Source organism: Seriola aureovittata, chromosome 23, assembly GCF_021018895.1.
Source record: "Seriola aureovittata isolate HTS-2021-v1 ecotype China chromosome 23, ASM2101889v1, whole genome shotgun sequence".
NCBI classification, from domain to species: Eukaryota; Metazoa; Chordata; class Actinopteri; order Carangiformes; family Carangidae; genus Seriola; species Seriola aureovittata.
In genome coordinates this window covers 8,633,627-8,656,311 of record NC_079386.1, presented here as the reverse complement: position 1 = coordinate 8,656,311, position 22,685 = coordinate 8,633,627, and the positions used below count along the sequence as shown (strand labels likewise).

The window sequence follows — 22,685 nt, the reverse complement described above, 5'->3', positions numbered from 1 at the left end:
AGGAGGAGTGTCTGCCCCCTGTCTGTTGGATGTTAAAGGCAGCATGTTCACTGGCGTGTTGTAATGCCTGGCATATAGAAAACTATGCCAGGGGCCCCATACACAAGATGGAATATTTTAAAGCTATATATGTTGCATTGTTTATATCCCAATTCAGGCTCCACCATTTTAATGGCGTTTGAATCCTGCAAAGTGTTTTCCAAATCTAAAATTACTGGGGAAATAATTTCTGTTTATCATCTCCCTCTGTGTCCTTATCTCTCATTCTCTAATGGTTCAGCCACAGTAGGGACCCACTGTTATTATGTAACTGGTGATCACCATGGGAACATTTACCCCCCACCCTACCCCCAACCGCTTCCAACCCCCTCCGCTGGATACTGAGGGAGTGACTATTGAAGACAACACATCATACAATAAGCTTCATGGGATGGTACAGCAAGCAACAAATGGCCCAGAGCAAAGTATTTCATGCTTGGAATAAAGAGCAAAGAGCACAGACACACAGTGCAAGTTGTGAAATAGTGCTATTCTGCTGCATTTATTTTTGAAAAATGCTTCATGTGAATCTATATCTGAATTAGGTTTGAACAGATATTGATAACTGGTATTGTACTATAACCATAATAAGCGCTGTTTGAATGGAAGCAATACAGTGAAAGGATCACAAATACACTACAGCATGTCAGGATGCTCAGTGCGTCAGTTGAGAAACAGCACAATGCTGTGTGATAAATCTTATTTATGTTCATGAGATTGCTTGGCGAGAATCACATTAGGACATTATGTACACACTGTGGAAACACCAACCTAGTTTTAATTTATAGAGATGATTGCAAGTCTATTGCAAAAGGCCAAACCAAACATAAGCCACAAACCCATTACATACTAAGCAGTTCTCATAAACTAAAACAAAATCTTCTAATTAGGATTCATCAATGTTCCTTTATTCTACTTTCACTCCCAACTAAAATGCAACTGTCCTTCTACTTACCACATCTCATTTTTCTTATATACAGTGGGCTGCAATGGAACAATTCACTTGTCTTTCCAGGTGGCCAACTAATAAAGTGTTGGAAACAGAAACAGCCATTTTGGGCTTCTCATCTTCCCCCTCTCCCCCTTTCTCCGAGTAGTTAGTGGCCACATGCTAATGCACTAATTAAAATGCACCAGGTAAATAAGTGAATTAATCTCACTTATTAGAGCTTACATAACAACATGTCCGCCCACAACATGCTGAGTTATAGCACTAACCTTTCCCCAAGTTTTAAGCCTCACTCCTAATGCGTCACTAATTGCGTTCTGACTGTGAAATTATTTCTTGCTCTGAAAACACCACACATGAGCCCATCGTCAAGTTTCATGGACTGAAAATCAAACAAACATAGCAAAACAAAAAAGAAAAAAGGTGCATATTCACTGCAAGAATCAGCATGCTAAATACATACATCCACAGCAAAAAATGAAACCATGATTGACAGCAAATCCACAAGCTCAAAACAATTAAAGAAACAATCTTTGCTTGCAATTTACTATATGATGGGTGGGTCACCGTTTTTCTTTCACTCTTAGCATCCTCTCATATCTGCTTTCTGAGGACACCATAATTACTTACAGTATTTTGTATATTTTGAAAGGTTAACTGAACGGTCAGCTGTCACCATCATATCCAGATATACTGTTTCTATATCATCACTTAAAACCTTCCACTTTTTCAGCACAACATGTTCATTTACACTCAGTATATTCATTCCTAACAACATACTCAGGCCCACTTCAGTGTATTCACCAAGCTAGATAGCTGTCACTTAAATGTTACTGAAAATCATTTTTGAAGTCTCCATACATTGTAAGAGTAATCATCTCTCTTCACATTTGATTATCTCATGCAAATATTTCATCTAAACGATTTTATACTAAAGATTTAAAGAAATTAAAGTAGAAAACTTTTTTTTTTTTTTAAATGTAGTAGCTGTAGCTATACTCAAATGTGTTATGCTGACAAAGGTTTAGTTGTATCCTATCGTCTCCAACTCCAAGTGTTGCTGGTGTACACAGACTTGTAAGTTTGCTTTCCCAAGGGCCTCTTATACTCAGAGGGAGACACAGAGTACCCCAGGTTTGCATCCGTCACAAACCTCTGAGGCTGCCACTGCCTGGGCAGGGACCTGTAACCAGCATGACCAGTGGTAGGGGAGACAGCACTCTTTGTTGGTGACACAAATGATGGCAGGGGAGCTCGGCTCTGGCTGCGGCTTTGGCTCTGGCTCCAAGTCTGGCTGCCTGCTTTCTGTGGTGCTTGGTAAGACACCCTGGCCTTCCACTCTACTGGTGGCTCAGGCAGCATTTTGCGCTGGGCTGCCAAGCGGATGTTTGAGGCGAGGGTTTGGTGGAGATTCTGGAAAGCAAAGGCTTCATCCACCAGGCCCAGGGGATGCCGGGAGGCAGCCTCCCAGGGCGAAGGGGGTTTGTGGCCCTTCTCCAACCGGGACGTCTGCCTCGCTGGGGGAGTTGTGGAGGCCCGAGTCGGAGGCTTGGAGGAGGAAGAAGTCGAAGCTGACTTCTGGCCTGTGGATGGCACTCTGGCTGGTGGGGAAAGCGAGTAGCTCCTGCCAAGTGCCTGTAAAGAAAGATCCAGACATGTTTATTTTAGTAAGGGTTCATTTTAGTTTGGCTGACTGGCCCTCCAGCCAAATCAAACCAGCTTGGAAAATGATGGAAAGTATGATAGCTCTTTATCAACACATTCCTTTTAAGTGCTACAATTATTCTAATATCGTATTTCATGTTTGAAAATGTACTCTGATTTACTCTTTGTGTAAAAATATATAAACGCTAAAAGCTCTATGACACTTATTATTATTAAACCTATTCTGGACATCTATTCTAGAGTAAGCCTCCTCAACCCAGTGCTTTAGCGTTTGTCCAAACAGAGTGGATCGTTTCTCAGAACAACTGGTTTATGAGAGTGCATGGGCTTACCAAATTAAGCCACATTCAGCTCGTCTTCATTGGATCTGATCCGCTAGACAGCAACACTTTCAAAGTCTAATAGTAAGATGGTGAAACTGATGAATGCATAATAGTAAAATCTCCACCAGGATGCTTAGAAAGCCAAGGGTTATGTCGGTTGAAAAGGCACCTCTGTGCCACTCATTGCCTATGACAATACATTCTGTTTGATATGGTCGACACGCAGAAAAGGCAGTGCTGCCATCATCTGGTGAAAGATGTGTAAGATCAGCAGATGGCAAGTGATGACAAAAATGAAGGAACAGAATAGAAGAGAGTGCAGGCATAAAAAGAAGAGAGAACTGTAGCTGAAGGGGGAATAAATTCTCTGCAGACTCAGGTATCTGGGTAGGCCTAAAATGCCTGTGGCAGTGTTATCCTGGATTAAGGCAGACACAAGAATGGATGAGTAGATTAGTAGACAATCTGAGGTCATGTTTTCATTCTACTAAAGGAGTTTGACCATATATTTGAGAATGGAAGGTTGAATTCAACTATGATCTGATCTATAATTTGAACATCTGCACTGGTTAAGGTAAGGTTTGCAGATACATTTAACATTGCGACTAAATATTTATGTGTGGTCTCTGAATCTTGAGGAAATGTCTTGGTTGTTGTCTCCATTTCATTTTACGTTCATGGTTTTAGTCTTTTCATAAATAACACAAATATTTCAATGTAATTTTGTCTTCAGAGTTCATTAATAAACAAATATGGTTGAGATAAAGATGCATGGATGTGTGTCATAAACAACTCTAGCCATGTGAGTAGGAATCTAATTCCTCCTGATATAGCTGCAGAAATTTGCCAACTTAACACATGATTTGACATTAAAAGTCCCACTTAAACAACTGCCCTCTCTGAAAATGCATGACACATCATGGATATACGTTTCAGCAGGGGCCCACTCGCTTGAGCTCCAGAATTAACCAGTGAGGTCTTCAGTATTCAGTGAAATCACCAGTCTAATAATACCTACATACATACATGCATCATCAGGTAGTCATTTTGCAGGAATGTGCTTCTCAAGCATTCACCTCAATTGCTGAAGAAGTAGGTGATTCTGGTAATGAGGTGTCTCTGGCTGATCTTAACAAGCTCTTAAGAAACTGTATTTTGTTTTATTGTTGAAAACAGATTCATTTTGAATTACTGCTGCAAAAATATAGAGAGTATAAGTGTTAGTCATATGTAATGGTAGCAAATACAGAATAATTGTGTCACTATTTATAGCACAGGTGGAAAAGTTGTGAAATTCAGCAAGATGAAATGAAAAGAGACTAGAAATAGAAGAAACCCAAAAAGCATGCTCAAAGGATAAAAGAAAAGAAAGCCAAACAAGGATAAAAGACATTTTAATGGCACTGCAGTGAATCATACAGAAAGTGCACTATGAAGAGAAACACACAAAGGAAAAGGAAAAAGAAAAGAACACAAAGAACAAAAGCAGCCCTGTACCAAAAATATATTTGTGAACATTATTGGGCTGGTTAGCCTTTCAACAATTCTCCTTTTGTATAGTATTTATCAGCTATTCATATAAAACAAAAGCAGGAGACAATGCATGGAAGAGTGAGGCAAGGAGAGTGAGCAATACTACATTACACTACACTTTTCTGTTATCAGAAAAACATACTATGGGGGTCTGAGAGATAGTAGCTTTCACTTGAGGCTTAAGTTGAAATTTAAGCCTACTATCTCTGGAGCTCAGTGCTCCCTCTCATGAGGCAGTTTAAATATAGTATCAAACATGATGCAACAGCTGGTAAAAAGCTTAAAATAAAACTAACCCACTTAAGTAGGTGCTACAGAGAAGACACTGGAGAAAAGCACTGAAGAAAAATGTTTACTAATCAAGCATTGGCGATTTAGCCACGCCAGTGTTAGCTGTCACTTTTTGTAAAAAGTACTGCTGTATTTTCTCCAGCTGTTACTTGAAACTCCACAGAGTTGTTACATAATCTCTGTACTTTGTACTGACATCACTGACATTGCAAATTTAGCCTGCTGCTTGGTATCATTACAGCCTACAGCCCCCACCCTTCTCCCTCACTACTTTATTTTCTTTTTACACTTCATCTATTTATTGTATTTTAGTTGTTTTTTTTGTTTGTTTGTTTATCAAATAATAATCTGCATATTTTGCATTTTCTTCTTTTCAAAAATCAACTTCCTGTTGTCACTGTCAAGTACCATTCACTTCTGATTTTTTTTCTCTTTTCTTCCATTTCACACTGAGAATCATGCTCCCCTACATTCTTATATTGCCACCACTTTAAATTCTTTTACATAAATTACATTAATTTATATTGATTTTCCATAGTGAATTTATAATATATATATCCATTTATAGAGAAACATCAATACGCATTATTTTAATCAATTATTTTGGCTCCCATTGTGTCTGATAAGATATACTTACATCCCGTTTGTTTTCATATGTTCTTAATTTGTTTGTGATGCCATTTGTATTAGCTCTTGAAACCATCAAGCTCTGTCCTATGACAATAACAAGAGCAGGTGGAGGTGAAGATAGTCATTACAGAAGCTATTGTATGTGCTCAAAATATTCCACTTGCCAGTGGACTGCAAGAGCACCAACCCTGTGATTCGCACCAAAACCAAGCATGTCATGATTACTACTACTAGAATCACTCTTTATCAACTGCTGTAGGCTTCCAAACCTGAGCTGAGCTCTTTTTAGCTGTAAATTTAGGCTTAGGGGCAGCTACAACATTGCCACCTGATGCAGATTCCGGCCTTGCAGCCACAGGGAAACTAGGAGCAACATAGCTACTGGGAGGCTGTGGCTGGTAAGGTACAGATGGAGCTGCCAGGTAGGGAGGGCTGCTGGCTGGTTGGTAAGGAACCTGTGGTGCTTGTTGGTAGGGAGGGTTTGCAGACTGAGTAGCTTGGGGGTGATAAGCAGGTGGGGCAGGTTGTTGATACTGTTGGTTATATGCTTGTTGGTATGGACCAGCAGGAGGTTGCTGATAAGTACTGGGGGGAACATAAACATTAGCTGGGGTTTGCTGGTAGTGGCCATCGTGCATCATTGGTTGCATGGGCATCCCATAGGTCTGCTGGGGGTATGGAGCATTAAATGGTCCAGCTGGCTGCATGGGAGCCATTTGCTCATATCTAATTGGTTGGTTTTCAACTGGTGGGTTAGGAGGTGGACACTCAGGCTTAGGTGCAGCGGGCTTGGGAGCCTCTGCTGCTGGGCCAAAGGTAAAGAGGGAAGAATTAAGTTGATAGGGTTGATGCTTCATCACATCTATAACATTGAGGGGTTTAGGGGCAGGCATTTGTTTCTCTTTGCCTTTTTTCTTGGCTTTGGATGAAGGACTATTTGGGGAGGCCTGCTTTGTTGCTGCTGGGGGATAAGAAGGGGACTGAATAGGATTATATGCCCGTGAAGGTGGAGCACGTACATTGGGAGTATATTTCCACTCAGTTGGTAAAGAAGCAGCTGGCGATGTTGACCGGCTTGCCTTGTTTGCTTGCACAGTCTCAGAGTCCACAACAAACTTCTCCATACGAGACTGCCTCTTGGCGAACATATCAGCTCCTTTCCCTTTGACAGCTGGCATTTCAAAAGATGAACCTACAGATGATGGGTTTAAGACAGTGGCCATTGGGTTGATGGGTGGTGAAGCTCTTTGACCAATGTTAAAAGAGTGCATTCGCTGTGGTGGAGATGGTGGAGTGCGGATTTGTGGGATATTTTGTGATGGATGCCAAGGTTTTGGAGAAGGACGATTGTTAACCATTGATGTGGAAACATTTACAGGTGTTTGCTGTGACTCTGGTGTCCAAACATTCACAGGTGTCTGAGGCTGTGTCTGAGCTGGAGCCCAGGCAGTACTCATTGGTGGCTGTGGTGGAGTCTTTGAAGTGGATGGTTGCCAGTTTGGTTGCGGTGTGGACTGGGGTGGAACTGGTTGAGCCCAAGGTGGTTGATGTTGGGCCTGATTTTGCTCTTGCGCCCAAGAATTCATGGCATGCTGACCATGTTCTGGAGGTTGCTGGGCCCATGATGGTGGGGACTGTGTCTGGGTAGGTACTGGTGCCCATGGATTCAAATTGGCTTGAGGTTGCGCTTCAGGTTGTGGTTGGGCTGTTTGCATCCAAGGTGGCTGAGCTTGGGCTTGAGCTTGTGATGGAGCCCATGCATTAATTGAAGGTTGCTGCTGCTGTTGAGGCTGACCTGATACCCAAGGTGGTTGAGGCTGACTTGATGCTTGGGCCTGTGGCCATGCTTGTTGTGGAGCCTGTTGCTGTGGCTGGTGAACCCATGGCGGCTGTGGCTGGGATTCTGGCTGAACCTGCTGAGCCCAGGGAGGTTGTGCTTGGGGTTTTTGTTGGGGTTGTTGCACCCATGGTGGTTGAGGCTGACTGTCTGTTTGTGATGGCTGTGCCCATGGAGCCTGGGGCTGCTGCTGCATTGGTTCTTGAGATTGACCCCAAGTTGGTTGCATTTGCTGCGGGTGTGGCTGCTCATGAGAGTGTGTCCAGGGTGGCTGAGCCTGTGGCTGCTCTAGAGGCTGGGCCCAGGGAGGCTGAGCATGTGTCTGGGTTTGTCCTTGCTCTTGAGGCTGACTCCAGGATGGCTGAATTTGAGGGGTCCAAGTATTTGTGGGGGGTTGAGGCTGTGCTTGGGTCTGAGTAGTTTGACGTGTCACCCAAGGTGGCTGTGGTGGGGACTGACTTGGAGGTGGTTCCTGGGGTTGCACTTGAGCTGGATGCCAGGAATTGGAAGATTGCTGTTGTGATTGTGATTGGGCTGGAGCCCAGGTAGTCACGGGCACAGGAGCAGGCTCAGGCTGCAGGGTAGAATTCATAGGACCATTTTCTTCCTGAGCCGTCATTTGTTGAGGCTGTTGTTGAGATTCAGGCTCTTGGAGAGTCCATGTGTGCTGCTCCTCTGTGGTAGTGCTGGCAGGAGCCTCCTGGGGGGCAGGAGGGGGAGAGGGCTCAGGAGCAGGTGCAGAGGTTGGCTCTAGTTCTGGAGCAGGGGTAGTTTCTTCGGTGGGGGCTACAGCAGGTGTGGACACACTATTTTCAGCATGCTGAGCCGTGTCCTGGTTGGTCATTTCTATCTGTGGGGACCAAGGAGGAGAGCTGGGGTTGATCACAGGCTTTGGAGCCACTGGTGGAGGAGTCTTATGTTTAACTCTTGGAGACTGGAGGAAATTACAAGCCTCAGCCCCAAGGCTAAGGTAGTCTTCCTCAGGTCCTGACTCAAAACCCAACTTCTTATCACTCCTGTTGAGGAGGTTCAGTAATGCTGGATTAGGTGATACTTTGGGTGCTTCCTTAAACGTAAACATGGGCTTGCCTACATTTCTTCTCCTTGCATCAGTCAAAAGGCCAGACTTAATTGCAGGGGTAGAGATGCGCTCATCACGAGAAGCTATTTGCTCTCCTTGGCCTGCAGAATCTTGATTGGTCCCACTCATTGCAGGAGAATAATGGGTTGCCGCCATGCTTTCAACTGAGAAAGGCTTTGCTGTGCGATTGCTGAAAGAACTCTGCATTTCATTGGTTTCATGTTGGACTGTGCCATTAAAGTTTGTAGAATATTGCTGTATTTGCTGTTGCTCTTGATTATATTCATGCTGCTGCTGCTGATACATTTGCTGTTGTTGATAATGCTGCTGTTCATACTGCTGTTGCTGATACTGCTGTTGGTATTGCTGCTGCTGCTGCTGTTGGTAGGTTTGTTCTTGCTGTTGGTAGGTCTGCTGTTGCTGTTGTTGGTAGCTCTGTTGTTGCTGTTGATAACTCTGTTGTTGCTCATAGTACTGCTGTTCTTGGTATTGCTGGTATTGCTGTTGGCTTTGCTGGTGTATATTTACATCCATGTAAGCCTGGCCCTCTGTTGTGGACTGCAGGTAGGAGTGCTTCTTTTCATTCTCCTGCACTGCCTCCACAGGAATCCCCTGGCGCCTAAGCTCCTCATGTTCAGCAGCAATCTCATCCATCCTCTGACGCCGTTGGGCAAACATTAGGGCACCCTTGCCCTTAGTTTCAGGCAAACACTCCATCTCAGCTTGGTTGTTCAGGTTCCTCTCAATCTCAAGGAGACCCTTGTCCCAGTTGATAGTCAGCACACCTTTGCTACTATGGGCATTAGTGAAGAAATGCTTATCTATTTCAGAATCGCTAGGAGCCACAAGGGTAAATTCAACAGTGTGGGTTTCTTGTTTGTCGTCGTCGTTTTCCTCGTCCTCTTCGTCGCTGTACTCTGGTTCGTCTTCTCCTGTGCCGTAGCTCACAAGTGTGTATTTCTTGGCCCTCTGCCGATGTTTCTTAAACATCAACACCCCCTTGTTGTTGGGGTTGGGCGGAGCAGCCGTGAGGAGGAGAGCAATACGTTTACATTTGGACTTGGCCTCCTTCACCTGCTTCTCGGAGAGACTCTCGCTACGCCTGAGTCCTGTGGAGAGAAGGAATAGAGAGAATTCTGTGTTTACAAACAAGGGCCCTACACAGGGGAATCACAACAAATGCTTTACTTGGAAGGATATCTTTCCGAAACTATAGGTATTAATAATTTACAGGGGAGTTAAGACCACCACAAAACACTGTTAAACATTTAATCTGTTTGGAGTAAGTTTTTGAAAAAACCCCAGCTTGAAACAGCTTGCTTCTCTGCTTCAATCAATAACAACTTGTGCTTTTCAGATCTTTGATCACTGACTTAAGGACAACAAGGCAGCCCTTGCACACTGTATCTACATTGATTATGTAATTGGAGTTGACTAAATTATTTTAAATTTTATTTTTTATCAGTTTAAAACTAAAATGATGTTTTATCATATAAATCCCATTTGGTTCAGGACTCATTTGAAGAGTAAAAGTAGATCTTGCACAGACAACATGGTGAAAAAAGTTAATTTCAAAAACATTAAGCAAATCATTTCAGTGTGTAACATTATACTGATATCAACTTTCTAAAAAATAAGTCTTAAAAATATATCCAACATGTACAGTAAAAACATTTGAATTGTAAACAGACTAATAAGTGATTAATGCTGTATGTTCTGTAGTTGATCTGATCTGAACACAACAAATAGAAAACCATTAACTGATTCCTTCACATGAGAAATAATGCATTCCATATATTCTTAGTCCACTCATATTATATCCTATGTACTTTTTCTCATTTGTTATTGTATTACTCCAAATGCTCATTTGTTTGAACATAAATCATCAAACCGTAAAGCAGTTATGAAAATCTCTGACCCATGTCTAATATCCTCATTTGCTCACAGACAATGCACTACATTAAATCAGTTGTTAGTTCCCATAAAGTAGCCTGGAATAGCAACTGAGGAAGATTAAAGATAGCCTGCATGCAATAAATTCACCAGGACCAAAGCGTCTTTACCAGTCCTTATCTGTATGTTCACCAACTGTCCACTTAAAACCTTCTGTTCTTCTGAAATCTATCCCATTTGTTGATACTTAAACCCATTCAATAACAGACATCATGCTACAAACACTCTCTCAAACCATCCAGCAATTCAACGCTGTAATAAAATAACAAGTAGCCTTACTCTTTTGTATTCCTGCAAGACTAACCTGAAGGTGGAGGAGGCAGCGGGAGTGAGCAACGGACTCACTTTTTTAGCTCAGTTAAAGCACTCAGTTTGAAAGGATCAGGTAACGGGCTAGGGGAGCACATGCTGGTGTCTGTCAAAGGGCCACTTCTGCAGGCATCATCAGCGTGCTGGTGTTATATTTATGTCTTCTACACAGCTCAGAGGAATGCCTCAGTCTCCATATTCATCATCAAGCCTTTTTGAAATGGGTAGTTAAAGATGTTTTATAAAGTGTAGCATCTTCTTACATATGATCAATTCAAACTCCAATTCATCTCTTTCCCTTTTGATTCTTTATATTTAGCTTTTGTTGATTGTCACCATCCTATCTGCGCTCTGCGTCCCTACCACCACTTTGATACTGTTGTAATTCTGGTTAGACCCGGATGTATCTGCTTCCATTCAGAGGAATGAGCACCCTCCTCCAAATGCAGTGAGAGAGACAACCTATTTTGAGACGTACACACACTGGACTGTCAGGATTTGGAATGCACACATGTTGTTGACAAATGCAATTTAGTTACGTATTAGCTTGCAGATCCTTAAATAATAGATCCTTATTACCCACACACTCAAAACACAGAGGAAACAGGGAAAAAGAACTCTAAAACTGAAGATGTAAGTGGTCCATAGATACTTACTGGCGTGCTTTGCCCGATGCTTGTTAGGTTTGTCTTGATCCCCCTCTGAATCAGATTCCTGATCTTCTCCTGGTGTCGCCTCCTCTGAGGGAATTCCAAATGAGACTGTAAAAGACCCAGGAACTCCCTCGCAGTGCCCTCCTCCTTCTTCTCCTTCACTTTGGGATCCAACACTTCCACTGACCCTGGGGCCACCCACACTCAAGATGCCCCTCCCTGCTCCTGAAGCTGATGGCTGCTGCAAAATTACCTCCACCTGCCCCAGCATTGAAGGGGAGCTGAGCACCACCCCATGCTGGCTGAGCGGCTCTCTGACAGAGCATGGTACACAGTGAGATATGGTGGTGGTATGGACAGTCTCAACAGACTCTCTGTTTAAGAGTTCCCCCTCAACCCCACGAGCACTCCCAAGAGATGTGCAGCCCACCTCGTCCAACGTTTGCTCAGACAGGGACACCTGGAGCTCGACCATGTCCCCAGGGGGGAAGCACCGCCGTACTTCTTTTTCCTTAAAAACAGACTCCCGGGCTCTGTGATCATCAGATGAGGGAGCATGTAGCTGGGTCGAAAGCAGTTGGGGTCTCTTGGGAAACTGTCTGTCACTGTCCAACTCCGCATAGTAGGCCTCATTCTGGGAGTCGGATATGTAGAGTTCCCTGGGGCTTAGGGACCTGTGCTTTGGGGAGAATATGTGGAGGGTGGTGCTCTCTAAAGCATCGCCAGAGGAATACCTCTCACCACAGTATGCCTCTTCTGATTCATAGTCTTCAGGGGGAATGGAGCAGTGTCTGTCAGAGAAGAGGAGAACAGCAAAAGGTGATTCTTAGTTAGAGCTATTATGTAATATCGATCATTAAAATTAATAGGAGATAATGTCCTTTCTTACATCATGTATTCCTTAAAAAGAGTACTGGTGAAATAGTTTGGACTTATGCATTTAAAAGAATCTGATTTTATATAAATAAAATATATTTCTTTCTATTTTTCCTTCGCTATAAGAAATCAGTAATTATTGTTTGTAATTAAATTATCAGCACAATTTAAATAAGCAATACATCATCACTGAGGATTGGAGGCATAAAGATGTTGACAAAGTAAAGCCTGTCTTCCACTGCTGAAGTTGTCAGTGTAATAAAGTAGATTAATCTTCAAGCAGCAAGTTAAATGAAAGGGTCAGGTCTCTGAAGTGGAAAGTAATCACATTTCAACATCGCTCTACCTAATTTCTACTTTCAAGGTCAGGAGAGAATAGCATGGATGCCAGAATGTCATTATCTGTGACTGCTATGATTGAATTGAAGTCAATTACAGTAGATCTCAGTGACTAATCCTTTTGTCCAACTGTGAACACATCATAATACATTTTGACAGCTCAACAAGTTGAGGTCATCTCCTCTCCATGTCTGAGGAGACAGGATCTATGCTGTCATAGAAACAGTGTTAATAAAACTCCTGTACTGTGCTTACATTCCTGTGATAGCCACAAAGAATACTACGTTAAATCAGAAAAATTACAAATTAATATATTTTATTTTTTCTATTTTATTTTTATGGTATGGGGTCCTATATCAGGCCATGCATTGTTCTGTAAAATAATGAAACAATTAAATAAAAAAGTTCCAAAGAAAAAAAAAATCAGAAAAGAACTAGATTCAAGAACTAGGTTCCACTTTAATATGCCTACTGAAACTGTTTATCCCTATGCAGGTTAAACATGGGCACGTGCAGCAATATTTGAGGACATGTCACCCTGATAAACACACTGGCAGTGCCCACTGAGTAATGGCTGGGCAGCTGCATGTCAAGTCAGACACACAAATCTGTAACACTGGCAATGCCAGTTGGAAGGTCAGCACAACTCTGCAAAAGGTTGCAGGTCATAAAACAGGCTTTTCTAAATGCTAATACAGTCATGCTATAATGATTTTGCATTGATGTTGTGAACACAAAGGATCTATAGCATGGCTCAGTTGTCATGATTCATAGATATTGTAGTCTTGTACAGATATTTTCCAATGTGATCTGCTTGTGTTATGTTTTCTGCAATTCATAGATTTTCCTTCGGTACCACTTTGCTCTCATGAATTTAATGGCTGGGATGTGGCTCTACCTTTTGAGGAGCAGCTGCAGGCAGTCGATCGATGTGTCGATGAGGGCAAAGGCTCGTAAAAGGGTGAGATCAGCACATGGCTCTCCATTGAGTGACACCACCTCATCGCCTTCCTGCACTCCAGCCAGGAAGGCACGGCCACCTTCTTCTACCTGTGGATGACAGCGTCATAGTAAGAAAAGACTAATCACACGCTGGTTCAGTGGCTATTACCACCATTCATCCACAGCAGATGAGAAGCATCAGTTAATAGTATCGATAGCTGGTGATGACCCCAAAATGCAAATGTGCTCCTTCAGATTAAGATGTTGAACAGTTGCAAAGTGTAAAATTGTAATCTAACCTTCACATACAGCCCACCTATGTGTGCTGCTGTTTAGAGAAAGTGAAAATAAATGTTCTTTAAAACATTGTCAGTTTGTACTGAGGTCAGAAGACAGAAACCTCTACCCAAGGTCAGCAAAATAAATCCATTTGGATCTGGGAAAGCAAAAGGACAGTAGTATTTTAACAGTATTTTTGGATTATCTAAAGGAGTGAAGATGCATTATGTATTCTCATGAGAACAAAATGAGAAAACATAAACAGTGATTCATGTTTAGCACTAAGCTCAGTGCAATGTGGACAGATAAAACAAGGCTTCCTAAGAATGCTAAATGGGCAACATGTGACCTGTATTAAACTCAAGCCAGACATGCATGATAATGTGTGTAGAGGCAATAATTCCCTGTGACAGCCTACATGACGTACATCCTTAGTGAATCATATGAAAACATGTTTTTAGCTTGGATCATTATTTTAGACAGATATTGACTCTAAAATATGAGAACGTGGGAGATGAGGTTGTAGCCTTTTATCCAAATTAATTCAAAAAATTTGGAAATTAACTCTAAAATCACACGATCAACAAGTCACTGTAGAGTCAAGCAACACCACTCCAATGTGCAATTAGTGTCACTGATAGGGAAGACAAAGGCTAGATGTACAATCATAAAAGTGACAATTCTACCTTATATTTTAACCATGCAGCTGCATATCATAGCTGTCGGCCAGCTCTGTTCAGATCCATTTAAAGGGCATCTCTTTACACAGTTAAACTAATGACTGATGGTTTTGTTCTCCTGTAATTGGTTCCCGAGGCCTATAAAAGGGTTCATTAATAAGAGGATTTAATAAGGAGAAATACCCCATAAATTTTGCACAAAAGGCCACTTATACTGGCAAGGGGATAAATGATTACTTCAGCTCCATGCAATTAAAGGATATGCTCTCTGGAAATATGTCATGATATTTTGCAAGTGCTACAAACAAATAGCTTTAGGTGGGTTTGGAACATCTGCAATGCTTTGCTGATGTCTTGAGATTGGTTGTCACTTCAAAATGAACAAATAATAGTGGGTGTTTTAACATGCGCTCCGTGACATCTCCAGTGTAATTCCTGTTGCATGTAATCCATCCCCCCCCCCCCCCCCATGATTCTTGTCTGTCAACAGTGAAATAAAGACAAAATGCCATAAAAATGATAATCCACAACCACACCACTCATTCTCCATAATGAAGTCATGCATCTTAATCTAGGTCCTGGTTAATTCCTCTAAAGGATTAATTTGCACATTTACACGGTAATGTTTATGATACTTCAGAGTCAATACAGGTTAACCTTTGGTGACACTGAGCTGAGTAAATGATCGCGCCGCTCTGCATCGATCATACTAATGTCCCCTCGCTACCGTGGCAGCTCTCTCTGCAGGATGAACTACACCATCACGAAACCAAAACAGTCTCCCTGGGTTCTTATATTAAAGTTACCCAGAAGGGCCTCCTGGCAAGAAGCAGCCACATAAATTGTGGAGCAGCTCACAGCTCACAGCTCACAGCTCACAGCTCAGGCACTTTAAAAATGAAAACAACCAAGGTTATCCCTCTCGCTATTTTCTAACAAGAAAGTGTAAGTGATATCTTTGTCCTATACTTGTTTACTATTTACTAGTTTTACCCAAACGGAAAAGCTATATTTTAAAGATCAAAAACCAAGTTGTTAGTAATCCAACCCAGGTTTGTTGTAGTAATGTCAGGATAAATAATGCTATAATTCTACAAAAAAATCTAGACTTTATTATAAATATGCTTTACATTTTGGAAATACTGATTGCTGTCCTTTTGCAACAGCCACCTCCATGAACATGCATCCAACTCTAGAAAACTTGCAGTGAAACAACCTTGTCACTAGATGGCAATGTACACACACATATACACACACACACACACACACACACACACACACACACACACACACACACACACACACACACACACACACACACACACACACACACACACACCCTTTACTGCTGACGAGAATCCACGCATGGTTACACTGCAGTTTATGTCCAAAAATATATGATTGCGTGAATGTATTCCAAGTGCAGAGCATGGATTCAGAAATGTACTTACTTTTGGTGCATCTTTTGTTTCATCATTTGTAATTCAGGGGAAGGTTTAGACCACACCTCTTTGGATTCAACAAAAAGCCAGAGTCTACCGTAAGCAAGAACCAGGGCAATAAAATGAGACAATATATACAAGTATTTTATGAGTTACTTTATAGAGCTGGTATGTTTCAGGTAAAACCCTATCTGACTCCATCACTGAGTTTCTAAGAGTTAACAGTGCACAAACAGGCCCTATAAGGCAGCCAGTGAGCCTGACTATGGGGACTTACACCTCACTACAGGGATGACGGGTTGTCTGGAAAGCCACAGCAACCACTCATGCTCCAAAAAAGGAAGGGAAATATTTGTCGTCTTCTCTCCTCGCAATACAAAGATACACAGGGAGTCATTGCAATGTTCAAAGGAGGTGAATACCACCTAGTATCTCAATCTTGTTGGTCATAAACTGCTTGTAAAGAGAGACACGGTTTGCATTAATTGGGCTGGAAAGAGCAGCTAATAAATGCTACTGTAGGTGTCAGACGGGAAAGCATAAACAGTGTTGGACAGTTTTCTTCAAATAAAGTGCTTTCTAAAAATACCTGATTGCCATGAATATCAGAATTTACATCATATGGGGCCACAATTAGACAACATTATATGGCTGTGTTATCCTGAGTTGCCCATTTTCAAATTATCTGTTTAATAGGTTTAAACACAACGGAAAATCACAGGAAATACGGGGCTGCATAATGTGATCACGTAGCTCCCGGCAGTTCCTGTCTTTCACAGCTTTAAGCAATTATGTTTTAACAATATTTTCCAGCTGCTTTACAGGTAGCACTTACACCATGTGGGGAGGATAGTTACATTTAATCTCTTCATTCACCCATCTATTCTATTTCTGTCTTATAAGCAGAATATTTTCCATCGGAGGGCCAGAAATTGAAAACATATTGCATTCTATTTTACTGAATTGTATTGTAATTATTGGAGTGTTTATTCAAGGGCTCCCGATCGCTTTAGCTTTGCCCAAATGTTTCTTAATTTTGGTTTTCTAACGTGGATTTATTTTGGAAAGCAGCCTACATGGACAATATGTTGATAGTATTGATAATATGAGTTATTTTGATAAGAAATGACTGACAGCACAGATGTTTACTTTGACAATCTTAACAGAAGAAATAATCTTCATGTGAATACAGTTATGGATAAGTTGCTGTCCAAAGAAAACCATGTATCTCCAAGTTTGGCAATGTGGAATTTTTAAGATAAATTGAAGGATAAAGTGTTCCTTTAAAAGTTTGTGAGAAGTCTTCTACTTCTTAAGTTAAATAAACAGTTTTAAAACCCATTGGGTTAGTTGAAATATATGGTCACTAAGCTCATCTAGACTTATCTCATGAGAAGATGATATATGGGGACATGTGGTGACCTAGTTCCAGATCAGTGACAAATGCCATACATATACAGTATATACAAATCATGAGGTCACTATAACAAGCACCTGTGCCTTCAGGTAAGGGGGAGAAACATGACTCATACATGTTTAAATGTGTTGATGCTTTACCTCATTGTTCTACAATTTAAACGCTCATTTTGACAAATATAAAAACACTATTACTATTAATGTAGATGTCTAGTATTTTCTTATCTGGTGTGTCCCCCTGGCCTCACTTTTGCGTGTCAATGGCAAAGAGCATTCACAGCCAGGAACACTGTAACTCACTACTATATTATCAGAATATAAACCTGTTGGAGTATTGGCCTTAATTTGTTTAGATGATGTGAAATGTAAAGGGGGAAAAACTGGCACAGTCATCATCTGAGATCACTGCTCTCTCCCGGGACCAGGATGTAGATGTTTTGCTGAAAAACACAAATGCCAAAACTCCAGTAATGGAAGGAACTGTGGAGCGCTTTGTTTACTCCAGGACAACGGCACTGAATGAACGAGGCAATGGCATTTTCCTGATTGCTTGGCAGCTTAATAAGGTTCCTATGGTGCTGTATTAGGGCTGAAACATCAGCAACAAGAGCCCTCTTTGCTCTGTAAAGGGCAAGATAATCCAGGCAAAGAGGACTTCTAATTCAGGCTATGAATACAACTTAATCAAATTTAAATATCATTTGGATTAGTTCATTTTAGCTATAATTAATTTTAATGGGCAGAATCCTGCTAGTCCCTAAAGTTAGATTTTAGAAGATTACATTTGCTTTGCCATTCAGTGTTCCATAACTGATCTGATGCATGTTGACACTCCACATACCAAGATGACATATTTTAGAGATTAGCAGGCCAAAACGTCTGCTGCTCAGGTTGGGATGATTTCAGTAATTTCTATTTCTGAATATCTGTGCAGTATTAATACATATTACATCACAAAGTTTTTTTTAAAAACTTTTGCTAAGACGTCGAAAAAGTGCACAAACATTGTTATCACAGATCAGATGTAAATTGCTCCATGTTTTTCTAAAGGTGCGTTGGTGTATTTGTGGGTCAGGACTTGCGAAATGTTGTATTGTGCAGTTTCTGTAGCTTTAAAAATAAAGTGACCTCATCAACTTTGTACTCAGGCCATGACTCCAACAAAGAAGAAAAATAAGGCTTCCCTTATATGGAAAGAACCTTTTAAGAGTGGATACCCCGTGCCCTTACACTGTACTGCCTGTCAGTGCACTGAACAATCACTTTCTCTCAAGAAACAAAACATTGTTTTCACTACATTCAACAAAAGCTTTTAAGAAAAAAAAAAAAATTTTATCAGACACAGGAGAACCTCTAGCTTAAGAGTTTGTCATGACCTTGGTATGTTTGCTTTGTTCGACTTTTAACTAACAGACGTTGCTCTCTGTCCTTCCCACAAGAAGAGTTTGGAGGTATGTTTAGAGTTATGCCTTCCAGATGAGGTTGACTAAAACCCCCAGATGTCCCAGACTGAGGCATATGCATCATATGTAGCTACTTCACTTTAATAGGCAAACACTTAAATCCTGTGTATTCACAAGACTCTTATGTAACAAATGAGAACACTTTTGATGCTAAACACAACATTTATGTCTAAAGTTAGATAGTAAAGTTTCAAGAGAAAGCTTAAAGCTTAAACAAGCATTGAAGTAGGAGGCATTCTCCCATGTGGGGTAAAGGACAGAGGACTTTTACAGTTGTTTTGCTTACTGAACCTCACTGATGCTGCTACTTTTTGGCAAAGCATTTTGTAAGGGTTACGTTGACTGTATTTGTTTGGATGAAGACAGGCTTGTTAGATTTGCCGTGAATCTATGGGAATTAGTTGGTGGAAAGTATTTGATTGGAACTTGAAGTTGTATGTGACCTACATGTGTGATTTTATCTTTATGTCCCTTTGTTCGTATATTTCAATATAACTTATGGAAACAATTTTAACAGAGTCCTAATATTTTTTCTTTTTTTGTACTTTTATTCTGAAATAAGCCACTCACTAAATGCCAGAACTCAATGATAAAGATTTCTTTCAGCCTAGACGTTTCTGAGTGTCTTTTTACTCTAATCTAAAGAGACCCTCATGCTGGGTAGTGTGGAAATAATATATACAGTTATACAAAAATTACAATTAAAGTCACAAATGAACTTCAGAATTGCAGTTTCAAATGTTTGAAACAGGTTAAGTGTCTGTCATTAAGATGAGCTATTTATGCTTTCAGGGTGCTTTCTTCTGCTGGAGCTTTGATGTCACAGGAATGCCGCTTAACAAAAACATTTACATCTTCACTACATGGAGGACAAGCTGATGAGGGATCTGTGCAGCTTAAGTACTTGTGAACATGCGTTACTATACCATATATAGAATCTCTACTGCTCTTCAAAATAAAGAAACCTGGCTTTACCTTTCTCGTTGCACATACACATCACAATGAAACATCTTGAAACTCACTTTGAGAAAAGTAAGAGAAGGATCACACTTAAGATCAAATGCATGCCTTTAAAAATTATTGTGAACCTAACATGACTTATCTTTTGAAAACCTGAAATAAAACTTTACAATCGGAGCATAACAAAAGCAAGTTGTTTGGAGGTTTGCACAAATGCTCATTCCCTGCAGTCGTAGATTATTGACTTCAGTGCCTTAGCTTGTGCAGCACTGCTGACATTATGGACAGTATAGATGTCAAGTAGAATGTCAAAAGGACTTGCCAAATCTGGTCATGATGTTGTTCAGTTACACATCTTTGCATGTGTTATGACAACATGGGCAAAAGTATTAAAAATATGTAAGAAAAAAAAAGAGAAGAACACTATGATCAATGTTATCAATGTACCATCCATGTTCCTCTTAAACCATGTACGTAAATGCATCATAAAATAAATGGTTTCATCACCAGTGGGAGGATGAACTCCTCTACTGCACCTATGGTTTATTACCATACTATCAGGTTAAACAAATGCCATGTAGCTAAAGTGTTACAGAACTTAAATTTGCCTATGTCCTCCCCCCTGTAACCACCTGCATCTTCTTTTAAAGTGGTTAGTTTCAACTAAACCTCCAAGAGTGTTATGTTTGTGTGCATTGCTTTTCCTACATAACCCACATACCTTTTACTCTTCGGGTTAGTTACTCATCTGAAGAACGTTTTGCCTTCTTGCTATAATCTTTGTCAGTGATAACAGATCACACTGCCCTCGGCTTCACACTCTTTCTTGGCCTTGACCATATAAGGGTCCCGAGGAATCTCCACCAAAACACAGCCAACGCACACAAAAATGCAGTGACACGCAGTGCTCCGAATAAATTTTCTCCCACCAGGGACTGTTCAATTTAAGAAAAAAATAGATTTTTTTTTCAGTGTATGACTCAACAAAACTCCATCAAAACTGATATGGCTCTTGTAATGCAAACTGGAGAATTCATAAGATCTCCAATATCCAACAATAACACAAGTAAAACTTTCGTTTTGCAGGGGGAGCCCAAGATTCTCAGGTGATTCAACAATAACAAAAAAATAACAACTTGATATTAGGAAATAGAGCACAGAACAGATAGATAGATAGATAGATAGATAGATAGATAGATAGATAGATAGATAGACAGATAGATAGATAGATAGATAGATAGATAGATAGATAGATAGATAGATAGATAGATAGATAGACAGATAGATAGATAGATAGATAGATAGATAGATAGATACCTGGGAAATTAGGAAAGGTCTGTAGGTGTCACCCTCTCCTTCTCTCAGGGTGAATCCCCAGGGTGCACCCCCACGCAGTGTTACGCAGATGTAATCCCCGGTGCCCATGCTGCGCACAGCTCCTCAGCCAAACCTCCACAGCGCGGTCATCGAGCTGACAGCCAGACCTCCAGCACTTAACGAAAAACCACCTCCACCGAACCGCTGTATAATCCCCATCATCTGAGCGCTCCCTGAGTCCAGCCCGCTTTGGAAACGTCACGGCGCACAGGCCCGCCTGCAGGCGTTGCACGCAACTGGTGGTTTGTCCTGGAGAGCTCTTAAACTTGTACGCTGCACGCCGCCAAACACCCCCGGGTATAGCATCCTAATAAACTTGGCCAATAAAAGCCACAGAAGCCTAGATAAATACTACAAATGACAAAAATAGTATCACAAATGTAATATAGACTTTCCCAGCAACATGAGATTGTGTATTCTTGCACAGGTAAAAGTGTGATAATTTAAACACTATTGCAGCAGAAAGGCATGGTACACCCATCTCATCCTATCTATAAATCTGTCTGATTTGGCTTTAGTGTTTGTTGTGTTTTTTCACCAGTGAGATTACTTCAAAATTAGGGATATAGCCAATTTTTTTTAGAAACTGAGGGCTAAAGTCAAAGGTGTCAACGTGATTTTGACTCTTTTTTTTTCAAAACATTGACAGGAACATCTCTGTCACTCTCTCTTTTCCACTGCCAAGGCATTCTGTGAAATTATTAAAATAAAATAATGTTCTCTTTGATTGATTTGTTACAACCCACACCACCCCTGTCAGCCATTGTTTTAGTTGTATTAGCATAGTGGTTTGGAATTACCAGGGGAAAATGCATCATATTTAGCCTGAGGAACTATTTACTCTATACATTTACCTGCAATATTAAAAGTTCTAAACAAAATATATCTAGATTTGGTCAAAAAATTTACTTTCTACCTCAAAATCATTTTTTTCTCTATAGAATCTGTATGTGCATGTTTCCACCCTTGAAAACCAAGGGAGGCGGTGGGTAAACACTGAAATAATCATATGACTCCTATGTTATCCCTGTTTGCTGGAATTGTTGGTATTACAACTATCCCATGTTACAACCATACCTAGTCTCCTCTTTCATAAAGATGTTGGAAAAATCACACAAACATTGATTAATGTGTTTTTGGGACTATATCTCAGTAGTATCAGCATCCCTATTTATATTATATAGCCTACATTATATAGGTTTTGTAGCCCTATAACTTCAACCATCCATTGCCTAATCAATGCATTTAAGGAAATCTTTAATCATTTTATTCTGATGTCCTTATCCATATCAAATCTAGTCTCTCTTGGATGTGTTTCTGTGTTAACAGAGAGTGAAGGCGGTTCAGTATCTAGGTAATGATGAAACGCATGTCCACATCCCCTATGCTGACGTGTATGCGGGTTCCCTCTGTTTCACGCATGCGTACTGGGTCAGACACGACTTAAACTCTGGTAAAGTTAACTAAAACCACATCGACCAAAACCAGGAATTCAGACAACGACTCTTCAAAATATTAGCATACTGTAACGTTTTTGACCACATTCTTTGGCGTATGAAACGTTAAGAAATATTTTCTGAAGGTGTGAAAGGATACATTTTAGAAACGGGTGTTATTTTTGCTTCGTTGAATATCGTCTATGAAATTT

General features: G+C 40.8%; 1 protein-coding gene across 2 annotated transcripts; it reads right to left on the bottom strand.

The window, feature by feature from the left end:
- Window positions 1-514: 514 nt before the first annotated feature.
- LOC130164191 (synaptopodin-2) lies at window positions 515-21,195 on the bottom strand. 2 transcript variants are annotated; one of them, XM_056368743.1, is made up of 5 exons: window positions 20,978-21,195; window positions 13,377-13,528; window positions 11,267-12,054; window positions 6,450-9,457; window positions 515-2,623 (listed from the first exon to the last, which is right to left on the bottom strand). In XM_056368743.1, the coding sequence occupies exons 1-5, from the start codon at window positions 21,083-21,085 to the stop codon at window positions 2,024-2,026; spliced, it is 4,656 nt and encodes a 1,551-aa protein (XP_056224718.1). In that variant the 5' UTR covers window positions 21,086-21,195; the 3' UTR covers window positions 515-2,023. The 2 variants fall into 2 exon arrangements, with proteins under 2 accessions (XP_056224718.1, XP_056224717.1); XM_056368742.1 differs by lacking the exon at window positions 515-2,623 and having other exon boundaries at window positions 4,354-9,457; window positions 20,978-21,187.
- Window positions 21,196-22,685: the final 1,490 nt, after the last annotated feature.